Raw genomic sequence first — 15,059 nt, 5'->3', positions numbered from 1 at the left:
CAAGCCGGTTGTCAAGTGTGTGTCTATGTGAAAAAAGAGGCTAACCATGTGAAAGTTTTGCATAATTCTCAAGGCCACCAGCCTTAGTAATGACCAAAGTCACCAAACCACAATTTTTATTCACAATATCATTATTAGATACAGCCTTGTTTTGCATTCTTATGCAAAAAGACAGGCAGAATCTGGTATTATGCAGCTGGAACAAAAGGAAGATCATGCCAAACACAAAATTTCACACTTAAATCAAATTATATATTTAATATCAGCCTTTTATAGAATAATGTGTGCAAGTTGTAGGTTTACTTGGTTTCCGCTGGATGCCTTTCTACAAGAGACATTAGCAACTTGGTGGCAGGGCACTTTTGACCGATTACAGCCTTTAGGAAGAGTGCCTTGCCTGCACACAGATTATTCCTCTATAAAAGGTGCTGCCTGATGATGCCTGGGTCGTTGGCGCCAAAATTGTGAAATCCCGAGAAAACACTGGTAGGAGGGCCTCCATGGCAAAACATGCCTGGCCTAAAAGTATATTGCAGTTTGCTGCTTCTGCGATACTCTCGAGCACTTGATCTTTTGTGGCTAGAAGATTATCAGCAGCTCATAGAAAACAAGGGGTCACAGTATAAAACTATAAATACAAACCCCTTCAAAAAATGGAGGTTCATTCTATTCATAATAGTTAAACTAATGGAACTACAAAAAGATCAAATTTCGTGATGATGTCCGCACTGGTGCTTCTAAGCTAAGTCCTTACTGAATATTATGTTGACTATTTACCGCTGATAAATGATCCTCATCTTTTGCATAGCTTTGTTGCCAGCAACTGCCATGATCAGTATATAGAAAACAGGAATTCTCTTAACAAAAAGGCAATGTGTAAATCCCGCACTGCCAGAGTTAGAGTCCACAACCAGTTATCTAGTACCATATATGTTTCTTAGTTCTCCTGTGTTCCATATCATATATCATCAATATCAACATATTCACCAGTTACCCTGTAAAATATATTGAGATTTAGATAAGAAGCTACTTTTTGCATGGGTGTGAAGGAAGGAGTTTTAAGGTATTAATTACTATTTATGATTATCACAAATTCACATGGTTTGTGTGTAGCAGCAAAACCCTAAATTTGTGTCAAATAACCATATGTAGAGGTTATATCACCTCTGTGAATTATTAAATATGAGTATATGACTTCCATACAAAAGGTAATTTGATCTTGACCCATAATGAACAAGCCATGAGAACATAGGTCACTCTGCTTAACATGATAATAATATTACTTGCATTTACTGTATTTCCACATATCCACTCCCATGAGGTGGGACCAGCATGCGAGATAGAGAGTGTATATAAAATTCAAGTCAAATAGTACTGCTATTTATAAAAGGCCATGTATGCTTTTCTGTTTAAATCAATAATAATCTTCTATAATAATCAATTTTGATTTGGAATGGGAAAAAAAGAGTCTATGTACAAAACGAGTATTTACAGGGGAATGGACAACTGCACAAAAATCTGTACCACATTCCAACTCTAGTTCGAAAACATAAGTGGCAAATACCACCCTGGAACCGATTCAGGCTTTCCCACTTAAATGAATCAAACATATGTCACAAATTTTGACAACAATTTCAGCAATATCAACACAAACAAATTATCTTATAAATGACAATATAATGATATCTTTACTCAAACATTGCCAGAGATAAGTATACATAATTACATACCTATTATATGACAAAAAAGCTTCACCAATTGTCCCAGCAACTTTGTTCCGTACTTTTCGCACACATACCTAAAATAATCAGTCAAATGAGTTGCTGAGTGTTGGACTGGGACACACCAAACACAAATAACAAATCGCAGAGAGACCCCAACCTGAACAGTATCAAGAGGTCCAGCTGCTGGATCCCTGTTACGATGAATAACAATCCCATTATCACATTTGTTTATAAAGTGGGCACTTCCACTGATGTCATACAAATTTGGGGCTGCCCCGACCCAATTATGCAACTGCCAAACATGTTATAAGGTTAGATCTCTCAAATTACAAACAAAAACATGTGAAAGATACAGGTTTGCTGTTATTCACCTGTCTTGGATGTGCTACAAACCAAACATGACAGGAATGATGTTGAGCAAATCGCTTGACCTTGGTAAGCATCTGACTCACGTATTCTGTCTCTGTCCTGTTACAAATGAATTCATTACTGAAAACAGTTGACACAATAGAATATTCAGTTCTATCTAATCCAAGAGAAGACAAGCAACCAACATAAACCACACTTGTGCTTCCACAGTAGGAAGAGCGAAAAGACAAGCAAGGTATAACTTCCAAAACAGCCTACTATAAGAACTTTGAAGACTTTACCTTGCATATTCTGTAAGATACAAAAAAGAGAACTAAAAAATACGAATTGTAATTTCAAAGAGAACATTCCAATTATAGCCCGAATTCCGCAAAGAGCCATACAAGAAAAGTTTCCAATATATGCTTACAATATATTACAATTATGTAAAAAAAAATTAGTCCGAAATATAAAAGCTACCAGAAGGAAAAAATTAGAGAAAATGAAGATTAACAAAAGTGACTCACGTGTTTGGAGGCCGTTGGTGATCAAGCTCATTGTATGGATCAATGACAAGTCCATTCACCCCATGACGTAGAACTGCCGCTTTTGCCAGGTCAAGAACCCAGTCTATGTTTGGAAGACATTCATTATCACACCTGTTTCATGACCAATTTTTACCATAAAAATATTAACATAAGCTACAACGGGGATAACAAACTTGTAGACAATATGTGAATTGTAATGGAAGTGCACACTGATATTCGAATGAAAATAAAACGGGCAAATGGGGAAAGAAAGGCAGAAAAAATCTACACTGATTTCAAAGCTAAATGAAGTTCATTCAGGACATTTAACAGCAACTTTTGAACTTTCTATGTTATCATAAAGAGCAAAAGTAAAACCTCACTCAATGCAATAACTATTATTAAAAGCAAAATTAAAAACTTCAGTCAGTGCAATAGCACCTTACTTCCAAAATTAGGTAATTGTCAGAATTAGCATTTACAAGTAAATTAACAGGTACGAGGGGGAAGAAAAGCATTTAGTAAATAATAAGTAAAGGATAATTATTTAAGAAGCTTTGATAGCAACACAAAAAAGATGCTGAGAGTCCGGACTCTAGTTTAAGAGTTGCCCTTCGAAGTTTAAACTCACCGGATGAGAGAGAAAGTATCACTTAACCACTGCTTGCCTTGTTCGAACTCCTCAGCACTCATTCTTTCAGCAGATTCCCCATACCTGCACCAAGCATTTTTAGCACGTGTATCTACAGATATACATGAAAATTTCCAAGTGTATGACACGGAGAGAGTACAGACAAGTCAAACAGCTACAGCTAATTTTCTTATATGATTGTCAAATTTTTGAAGAGCATTCTCAATGCAAGCGACTGATCAATGAAGGTTCATTAGATTTTTATTTTGCAGCTTCTGCAACTGCACTTGTGTGAGAGAGGGCTAACAGAACCTGGGATTAAAGAGAGTTCCAACAATCCTCCTCTACACAAAAAGAAGACGATTTGGAAGACATGTGGCAAAGAATATAGGGGAAACTATGAACAAATTATAAGCCAGTCCGAACTGCAAGGAGAAAAGCACTAGCAAAAGTAGAGCTCACACAGAGGCAAAGCATGCTCACTACCATATAGAGAGTTCTCAAGAATACCAAATAGGAAAATGGGAAAACAAGTCAACAACATATAATAGAAGAACCTCAGTTCAATTAACCACGCAGTAATAAATGCCAGCCTTATCACCACCAAAGCATATAAGAGAGGATACAGATATATAATCATGACTGCAGTTGCATCAGACAGAATTCCGGTAATAGGCGATGAATACCGAGTAACTAACTTAATTGAATCTCAACCAAAAGATTATCGGTCAGACCCACAAAATTGGTACGATTTGTATGAATCTAAAAGATATCAGTATAAAAATTTTATGGACTACAATAATGGCAACAGTTTTTATGCCTAGAAATTACTGTTCTTATATTATGAAGTTATGATAGGGTACCTTGCATCAAAGAAAGGCTTCTTCACATGTTTTTCTAGGAGCTTCCGTGCATGCTCTCGAACCTAAATATTAGAAATGCATTGATAATATCAGATTAACAGAAATTATATTCCTAGCAAATCCAATACAGTTATATCAGTAAACTGTACAAATTACAACAAGAGGCTAATAGCTTAAAAAGCGGTTATGTTTTTTCTGTACATTATCTAAAACATTAGAAATGGGAAGCTATACTTTCAATGAGGAAAAGATTAAGATGTATATTTAAGCAAATTTAGTTGACATTACCCATGCTGAAAACTTGTTTAAACCTATACCCAGATAGATGTTCACAGTTCATACAAACTAAGTATGAAGCTGTTTCTAAATAGGTTCATATACAACACAAACAATAAATCCATAGTGAGGGTAAAATATAAGCCCAGGTGCAATATAGCAACTTCAAAAATATTAGCAGTGTCTTTTCTGAATTGTAGGTTACTAAGTACATAAATTTTACAATAGAAGTAACATCTAGAGTCTTGCATAGAAGAAAGTGCACACATGATGCAAGACAGATATATATAATGATAATATGATAATTTAAAAAAACAAGCATATACAACTATTCTCCTCAATGTTCACTTCTATACCCCATTAATAAACTTCAAAAGTCTTTCTACAGTTAGCTTGCTAGGTAAATACTAGCTAACTATATCAGTAGTTACGTGTAAAGCCTTATGGCCCTTGTCATTCTATATAAGAGAGTATGCATGATATGCTCATATGCCATCATATTAACTAGCAGGACTATGTTTGCAAGATTTATAGTGGGCCAAATTGTAGCACAGAACAATTTTAGGCTCTTCAACCCAAAACCAACTAGCAATCGCAGGGAAAAGCGGGATTAATATCATACAAGATATACGATATCAAGGCATCCAATGCGGAACAAGTTTATATACCTTGTAATATGCTCACATAAGGGATAAAGCTAGTCACATAATGAGCCCACTGCCCATATCTATTTCTCTGTATCCTAATTAGCTTGAAGTAAAAGCAGGAATAGAAAAACTATATATGTATTGTGCTAATGTGAATCATCCTAAGTAATAAATCCTGATATAAGAAATCATGATAAAAACTTTGAATCAAACTGTGTGTGTATACACATGCGTAACTTGACCCAGGTACCTTATTCTCCATAGAGCACAGCGCAAATTTCCAACCAAAACTCTCACAGAGATTGCATAAAAGAGCATCGATCCACTCACTCTTACCCGAATTGGGAACTCCGGTAACTATAGTTAACTCTCCAGGTACGACCTGATGTAGATATATATATACATGCAGACACACATGTATAATGTCAGAAAATATAAATAGTGTCTAGTAGATATATCCAAAGTATTGATGCATATTCTAACTATATTATCTAAATGATCAGCTTTTCATAGAGGCGATGTTACATGGATGTGGGATCAAAAGAATAATTAATGTGAGAATCATCCTAAAGTATAGGCATTACGTTATTTAATTTTGTTTTGTGTATGTCATAGACGGTTAGAACTTAGATAAAGGGAGGAAAATTTGGGAACTTTTGAGTTAGCAACCTACAATTTTTAAACCATGTCCAGTAGTCCATGCATCTCACTTTCTGGCATTACGCAATGACAAAAATATATAGCTTAAGTCTTACCATCTTAGCGTATGGATGTTACTGATTATAGATATTATGCTTCATCTTATATGTTTGCTACTGAAGATAACTGATATATTTTAAGTGTTAGAGAGTTGTTTTCACTTATCACCATCAGACAAATCACACAATAAATTGTGGTCAACGGGATATGACCAGGCTACTACAATCAAGGCTAATATCCTGCTTAAAACAGTCAGGCTACAAGATATTCAGACAATCCTAACAAACCACTTAAATTAATATTGCAGATACCCAACTTCACACACAAGGCATATAAACTACCGTCTTCTCTTTCATACGCAATATAGAGGCAGGTCTGCTTCTCATCAGTTAGTATTTTTATATTCATTTCAGAGATCGAGGCATGTCATGCAGAGACCCGTAATGTTATAACGTAGAAATTAAAAATCGTCATATCAAAATATGAGTATTATAATAGTGGGCTTATTCAGTAGGTAAGATAACAAATTGGACGAAAAATCTGCAGAAATACTAGGCATCATATTCTTTCACCATACATACCAAACAATCAATTTTATATACCAATAAATTGTTCATTACTTTCTAGTTTCTAATCCCTAGAATGAAAGCTAATCAACTGCCAGATTTTATTAGACAGATTAGTGCAACTTGAAGAATACAAATTGTACTTACATTGTAATATTGGTCAAGAGCCTTCCATCCGGTTGAAACACCAAGCTGATAACTGAGGGTTTGATAATAGTATGCATTGATTTCATCAAAGAAATCTGCAAAGCTAAATAATCCTTTGATTGGATATACCTCTGCATTCTCAATGGCTCCCCTTAGTACCTCTGGTCCCCTAAACATGAGTACCTATGTGACACGGACAAGTTTGCGAAACAAATTTCAAAAAAGTTTACTGCACCTAAATTGTACACATCAGAATTCAAAATCCCTGTCATTTTGCAAGAAACTTAGTTGTGTGTGTGCCCTAATTAGAAAGTCTAACAATCAGTAAGGTAAACCCCTCCCCTGCCCACCAGCACCACCACATAACACAGAACTAAAAACTACTATATAAAGGCTTAATATAAAAGTTTGTGGATCAAGAAGCTCTTTATCTGAAATTTTGGGAATGCCTAGGTGTTGGGAGATCTTGCTCTCAAATCCCAACCAAGTTCGAATAATTTTGCTGGCAGAAAAGATGAGAAAATGTTTTACTGTTTCCTCATAAGATTTAGAGGAACTAAATGAGGTGCATCCTTGTGGCTGCATCAGTTATCATATGCTTCGGCCACGACACTATCCTATGTGTACTTTAAAGTTTTAGAGAGCTTCTCTATATGTCCTACTTTATCTGTACATAACTGTAGTCCTTTATGCTACTTGTCTGTTCAGATGTCGGTCCACAAAATAAAATTCTTGAATCATTAAAACCAAGTAGTACACACGAAAGCTAGAAATTAAACCCGATTGCATACAAACCTCATTTGCATCTTTGAAATGACTGTTTTCATCTTTCTTTGGCCATTTAACTTTCCAGCATCTGTTTCACATACATATGTTAAGATAATATCAAAGACTATATGCAATATTGGCGAAAACATGCACGGAAATTTCTAGAAATGTTAATAAAAATTTAAAGAATGTGACCAGAGCACGTAATGCGTACCTTTCCCTTCCAAGACGGCGTGCAAGTTCTTCAGCTAAGGCTTGACCAGGCTGATCTCCATCAGTCGCAAGTATTATTCGAGATGCCTAATAATAGAGTATCAGACAGTCGGTCATTTTTTATAGTGAGTGAAGCAAAGTGAGCAAAGCAAACAATAAACCCTTCTCTAACATACCTTTTCAAGATACTCTCTGCAATTCCATAAATATTGATACTTCAAGTCCTAGCTTTACGAAATACATAGAAAAACATTAGACCCAGGAAATCATGATTGCAAGGTTAACCAAAGGTATTAGATCCAGCAGTTCATAAGTATAAGTTCTAAAAAACAAAATGTGTAATATATGAATCAATACACAAGTAGAAGAAACATGTCAAGATATGACTTGTGACTTTGAATTACAACATGAATAGCAGAAACTGGAATAGGAGAGTTGTTTCACTTCATGTTGTAAAAGATGCAGAACTTTGGAGCAGATGCTCTGAAGTTAATCAATTGCATAACAGTGTTTAAAGAGTTCTAGGCTAGCAGAGACCTCCTCTTTAGACGGCAAACTGTTTTTGGAAACTGATGGAGGGGCGCCATCAGGGACACTCACACAATTTCGGAAGCCAGCTTCTTCCATTGCAAGCTTGTCCATTTCACCTTCAACCTAACAATATATACCAAGGTGTAAGTCACAGTGAAGAATTTTGAAAGTTAATGTTTTTGAGACTGTTGCATTAAAAGCTCCTGAAACTCATATTACAATGATGATTTCACTTGCTCCTCTAATATCATCAACTCCATATAATATCTTTTCGGTATTACTCTCCTGCATTTGAGCAATAAAAAAAGTTATGTCACTTCGAACCATTAGTATCAATTTACTTTTAAGAAGAATCATCACATAAAATATTGAAAGATCCCAGTATGCCTACAGCTGCAAATTGAGTGCTAAAAAACTATTTTTCTAGAAATGTATGAAGTATTATAATTTTACTGTTGTCCCAAGCAAGAGAAAGTGTATCTAGAGGCCTTTACTAACTATTGAAGTGAATGTTTATCGCATGGGTCTTGGTGTTCAAATTTATTTTATTTAGACTAAAATTAAATAGAAAAGAGCATTAAAAATAATGTCATCACTAACCCCATCAAACCTAAGCTGCAACATTCTTAATTGAATAGTTTACTTACTCTTCAGGAATAGTGTTTTCTCAAAAATTTTGAGTAAATTTAAAAGCTGATTTACTTTTTTTAACAATTTAACTTGTCCAACTTAACGAGCACAAGGTAACCAAATTTCCTTGAACAGTTGGAGTTAGTTGTTGAAATTTAGCGGCAAGGTAAAAAAGTTTAATAGATACAATGAAAAAAGAATTCCTGTAAATTAGACACCTCTCAAAGTCGCAAACTTGCAACTATTAACTTAGGTTGTGTATGGTAAAAAGCACAGGGCAGAGAAAAACAGCCCATCAGGCACACACATAAAGCTTGTGCTGTATCTATCATAAATTGTGGGACCTATTTATATTGCAAAAATGATCTTGTATCATAATGTGATGATATGTGTAGTAGACAGGGACGTATCCAGGATATGCAGCTTATGGGGGCAATGTATATACTCCACGTGTCCCTCTCATTTCTTTACATTTTTTTAAGACGCTTTCCATAACTTTTTTTTTAGAAATTTTTCTTTTTAATATAAAAATTAGATAATAAATATATATTCGGAAGAAAAAATTTAAAATAATAGAATTAGAACGTGTGCCAAGACATTTATATATTTGTTATGTTTTTTTTTTTGTAAAAGAGGAGAGAAAGCAGAGCTTCTGTCCATTCAATTCTTTAAAAAACAAGTGCAGCTGTGAAGGGGGTCGAACCCTAACCAATGCATCAACTTAGCAACACTAGAACCATGGGGGCAATCCTTAATTGCTGAAAATATTATAGTGCTAATTAATAAGATCTATGCATGGCACTGGGGGCAAGTACCCCCACTGCCCCCAGTGTAGATACGTCCCTGGTAGTAGAGGTAGTACAAGAAATGCAGAGGAATTAAAACTTCCGACTTTTTGAAAGTAGGTGCAGGCTGTGTTCTAATGATTAATTGAATACCTGTGCATATGACTCAAAAAATGTTTACTATGTGACCACTGGCTACCAAGATTTGATGAGATGTTGACGCGGATCTTAGTATTAAAAGGTATTAATGGTCATCCTAGGATAGCAAGGATAACCAAGACCGGACTAGACTAAACAAGAATAATGTTTGCATATTATTATCAAGCCTATATTCTGATTCCAGGTTTATAAACCATTTAAACATGTCAAGAAAGCAACCATGTATTCTATAAGCACCTCTCAGAACCCAAGTCCAATTGAATGTAGGGACCCAACTAAAACAATGCAGTCAAGAAATCAGTAAGTTATGAGATATCATTATAATTGACCATTATGATTTCAAAAAGAAATGACTTCTTCAAAAAATATTCCCAAACATCTATGAAAAAAGCAACTCAAACATATTATGTAAGTATCTTCTTTTCAACACAGGCAATATATAGATAACCATTAAAAGTATATGAAGATGCAAAGGGGAAAGGGGAGGGGGGAGATGTTATAGTTTATAAAAGACCTGCCAGAACTTTTTGTTGACGTCTCTATATTTGCAGCTAATGAGCTTCCCATTTCTTCGATATGTAAAAGCAATAGCAATCTGTCAAAACCAATTTCACGAAAAGGTTGGTCACACTGACTACAAGACAATTGCCGCGTGTCACTTGAAAAAATATTCTTAACAACTATCATAAATTCATAATTACATGACAATTGCCACGTGTCACTTGAAAAAATATTCTTAACAACTATCATAAATTCATAATTACATAACTAAGTAGTTTGACCCTTTCTACTTCACACTATTGAAACAAGTCACAATATTTTATTGCAAAGTCAACTTGTATCATATTCTACGTGGAATTCATATATACACTTTGTACACGAATTCTTGTTGACAACATTGTCCAATATTTATAGGGAGGTGGAACTTAGAAATATTCCCAACATCCATATTCATTAGTCAATTACTTAAACTATGAAAGTTCCAAGCTTCAAGCTTATATACAGAGGGAAAACAGGGCAGGCAAATTTCTCCATACATAATAAACAAGCATTTCTGCTTCTTGAGGAAAGTGTCTGAAAGGCAATACACCCTCTTCAATATAAAGCTTTCTAATATCTTCCTCTGAGTATAATAGATAATCCTTAACACATTACAAAATAGTCATGTCATAAATTTTCATTATGCACATATTTGTGTCATATTTAAGGACTTCTCTATAATTAGTATTTTTACCATATAGTAGTGTCGAGAATAACCGGGACTAACTCCTAGACAATACCTCTACCACACAACAAAATACTGCATCCAGCATCAGTGTGATTAGAGATATTTGGCTACTGTCCACAAACTTCTAATCTTCTATTATATGATGCTCAGATAGGCCTTTTGGCAAATCCTAAAATAAACATACAAATTTTTCTCAAGGATTACAAAAGACTGATTAAATGGTTATAAGGTCGGCATACAATGAACACAGGATCATGTAAACATCAAAGAGGAACAAGATATGACCTTCTGGCCACAAAAATATCAAGAATGGATACTACATATGAAAAACTAGGCCACGTGAATTTTAAGCACCAACTTGTCTTCAAAAAAATTGATTATCGAAGACAATTAAGGCTCCGGCACCCAATGAAAAAGAACATAACATGGACAGAGATGCATATTTTTAGAATTTATCTTATTGTGCACCTGATCACCATATGTTTTTTGCATCACCAAGTTTCTCTGTAATGTCTCCTCCGATATCATTCTCTCGGAAAAATATGCACGTATCTGTATCAACACCAAAAAACATTATCAACCTTCAGGAACATCATCATATTAATAAGTGAATGGAAAAAAATGGCATGCTACGGATTAGTAAAACTTAAAATGATACATTTTACATTTTGTAACATACAGAAATATTCAGTATTAGTGAAAGTTTTGCACTGGAAAAGCATTGATTCCTAGCAAGTGCTCTTGCTTGTTTTGTTAGCGCATGTGAGGGGAAGTTGTGAGAAACAGAGAGTGGCCTATAAAGTAAAGTTTTACACCAAACTACAATGGACTTGAATAAAAATACAGTTACAAGGAATACTGCAAAAGTAACTACCTCACTGCAAAGAGGTTGTAAATCCAATCTCTGCTCTGTTAATTGCCTTATTTCCTTAGGTTTGGCGATTTTGTACATCTTCCCATTACTTGACTTGTTTGGCAAAGTCTACAATCCAATGTAAATCTCAAAGAATTGAATGAACATTTTGCATAAACAATAAAACCAGCGTTAAGAAAAACATATGTTACTTGTGTGCTGCCTTTCCAACCACATTCAGCTCGAAAGCATGTCCACAAAGCTGCATCCCTGCAGCAATATAAACATATCTATCAGAAGTCTTGCAAGATACAGAAAATGTTTTTTGGATAAATAAAAAAGGGAAAAGGGAAAACACGGACAGTAAAAAGAGAGATATAATATACCCATCCTTGGTGATGAACAATGATAATGTCTGCTCTCCAGTATCCCCACCTTTGCACTATAAAAAAATGTAATAGATTTAATAAAAGATAGAGAACTTGCTAGGATTAAAAAGAAACATTTAAATTAGATTGAACTTCAGGAAAGCAAACCAAGTTATACAGTTCAAGAGGCAAGCTCAATATCAAAGTCTAGTTACAAGATGATACAGGAAACAGTTCCATAGTGTAAAAAACTGAAAAAGACATATGTAGGTGAAGGTAGTCAATCTCGATCCATCTCTATAATCTAACATCTACATACTACTTCTAAAGCACGGTCTTCTCCCCTATTACTTTTCTCTCCTTGCATAATTTTCTACCGCCCTCTTTATTACATTCCTTCCGCTATTTCACTCTCTCTCATAATTAGTACATCTTTCTCGTCTATCTTTTCTTTATTAATATTTTAGATTTTAGTTGCAAATATATTTATATGCTTTTTGAACTTTAATTCCTGAAAGATTTAAAAGAAATATATAATTTACACTTTTTAGAGACAAAAATTGCGACAAAAATTGCTCCCTCCGTCCCACTCATTTTTATACAATTTTTTTTTTTGCATTGTTTGGCACGCATTTTAGGGCTTCTATAAAATATAGTTCTATAACTTATTTTATAATTTTCTGTTTTTGAATAAAAAATTAAACATTAAATTTTAATTCGGAAGAAATAGAATTTTTAAATAATTTATGAAACTATATTTTATAAGAGCCCTAAAATGTGTGTCGAATCCTCTGTCCCAAACAAATAGAACCTGTTGGGACAAACGGAATATATTTTATCAAGGTACCATTTAGATCACTTGTCAGTAAAAATATCATGAAACTAATAAATTAACAAAAAACGGGGTCATGCAGCTGAGTCTGAATATGTGTTCGATGAGTGTCTATGTCTTTCTTTGAGTTCCGCATCCTACCACAACCAAGTAAAATCTTATAAACAAAATATCTTTGATAATATTTTCAAATTTTAATATGTTTTTACTATTTTCTTTGATTCATGATTCTTTTTTAATAAATGTAAAAACAAAATATAAATCATTTGTTTTACACGGTACCTCCTAGAAATACAAATCATAATATGATTTTCCGTGATTTTCTCAAGTTAATCATTTTGAATAAAAAAAAACTCATTTATTAATTCAGGGGTCGGCTACGTGATATTTATATTAATTTGAGTAATTTAAATGATAACCCGCTAAGATTAGTGAAGGAAGTAATATCTTGCCTCCACTTTAGTGATCAATTTGATTTAACCCCTAAATTAGTTAAAATTTAACATTTTCAAACATCATTGTGCAAGAATCTTATCCGCATGATTAGATTTTTATTATATGACTAGATTATATAGATTTGAAGTGTACTCATACAGATTTTTTATTTGTCATTCATAACTGTGCATTGCAACGAGATTGAGATAAAGGAGAAGAAAGCTGAGACAACAAAATAGCTTTGTGCTACATTGATGAAGGTTTCAAACTATATTGGCCATGTGTGAGCTCTCATTTCCTGTAAATTGCTGAGCATTTTCAACTTAACTTTTTAACAATTACAGAAGCCTGCATAGAACTCCAGGACTCCAGGAGTGAGGGAGCACTATATAGAGGGTTCTTTACTCTAGTTGCCTGCTCGTATATCAGTCATATCTACAAGCCGTTCATCTAAAAATAAATAAAATACTTGATAACCTACTCAAAAGCTTAGAATAAGATAGTAAAGCAGCCAGAATATCACTTTTAGAACTTAATTTCTGTTTTTGCTGAGGTATGTGCATTCCTGAAAAATATTTTACCACAAGAACTTATGTTTCTCAATCTATTCAACTGGTCAAGCTAAAACTCAAGCCAATATCATTGTCGATACAAAATGACAAATGAAGCCCATCAACCAGAATACAATAATTCAATAATTCATACCTTAGGACAAAGCATGCCATAGTATTCCCCTGGATTACAATGACCACTGTCAATTCCAAGCTTCATCAATTTTTCATTCAGTATTATCAGCTTGTTGTCACTCTGTACTTCCACTTCTGGTTTTACCACTTTCACTGGCATAAAAAAGGAAGGAAAAATCATCACATAACACCAAACTATACTCTAAGGCCATGATTACTATAAAAAAGGAAGGAAAGATCAGTTACTAATTTTCTTCCATTTCACCATACTAAGTCCCTTCATATGATCTTACAATTCATATTATCACCATTTAGTTCAATTGGACAGGACTCGGATAATCACCATAAATCAGCAAAAAAATAAACCCATAAACCCAAAAAGACCGAAACTTTTATCCATAAACACAGAAGTAAGAAACAACAGAATCAGATAAAGATTATACCATTCCCTTCTGAACATAACAAAGATGATAACTTTTATCAACCAAATACAATCAAAAAGCAATTACATTTCATAAAAGCCACTCATAAACCCTAGTTATGAGGTGGGGTTTAAGCAAGTACCTGAATTAACAACAGTGCCATTGGGAGTAGAAGAAATTGCACATGTTTTCAGAGATAAATTGGTGAAAATGGAGATGGGTTTTGCAGGAAAAGCATTAAAAATGAAGTTTGAGCAAGTGGGTACTGAGTTAAGTGCTTGTGTTTTTAGGACAGGAGTTGAAATGTGGGAAGAGATATGTAAGCTCATACTGTTTGTATACATAAACAAGTGTTTTGTATGTGTAGTTTAGCTCTGTGATAAGCTTTCACTTGCAAAGCTTTCATATGTCTTGTATGTGTATGAATGAATTTTAAAGATTTTATCTGTCTCTTGCTCCTGGGAAGAAGCAGGGCTGGCAATATCAGACACGACCCGAACCCGACCCGAACCCGACCCAAACCCGTAATCCAATTTACTGAGACAAAACCCGAAAGTGACCCGAAAATCACCCGTTTTGACACGAAATGGACCCGACATGACCCGAAATTCTAATTTTGTTTCTAATAACTTCAATTTTCAGTTTTATTCAATTTTAAATGATTTTAGCTTGACCCGAAATCGACTCGAAATTGACCCGATTGCTGACACGAACACGACCC

The 15,059-nt window shown here is 34.4% G+C and overlaps 1 protein-coding gene across 1 annotated transcript; it reads right to left on the bottom strand.

The window, feature by feature from the left end:
- Positions 1-99: 99 nt before the first annotated feature.
- On the bottom strand, positions 100-14,765 carry LOC108201219 (twinkle homolog protein, chloroplastic/mitochondrial). Its single transcript, XM_017369512.2, has 21 exons — positions 14,481-14,765; positions 13,936-14,069; positions 11,982-12,037; positions 11,808-11,865; positions 11,617-11,724; positions 11,211-11,294; positions 10,029-10,109; positions 8,160-8,225; positions 7,947-8,063; positions 7,586-7,633; positions 7,411-7,496; positions 7,224-7,284; positions 6,429-6,611; positions 5,267-5,398; positions 4,094-4,155; positions 3,231-3,314; positions 2,600-2,731; positions 2,096-2,192; positions 1,882-2,016; positions 1,731-1,798; positions 100-995 (listed from the first exon to the last, which is right to left on the bottom strand). The coding sequence occupies exons 1-21, from the start codon at positions 14,680-14,682 to the stop codon at positions 959-961; spliced, it is 2,031 nt and encodes a 676-aa protein (XP_017225001.1). The 5' UTR covers positions 14,683-14,765; the 3' UTR covers positions 100-958.
- Positions 14,766-15,059: the final 294 nt, after the last annotated feature.

Source organism: Daucus carota, chromosome 1, assembly GCF_001625215.2.
Source record: "Daucus carota subsp. sativus chromosome 1, DH1 v3.0, whole genome shotgun sequence".
Lineage (NCBI taxonomy): Eukaryota > Viridiplantae > Streptophyta > Magnoliopsida > Apiales > Apiaceae > Daucus > Daucus carota.
The sequence above is the reverse complement of the archived record's forward strand: the minus strand, read 5'-3'. Positions and strand labels throughout refer to the sequence as shown.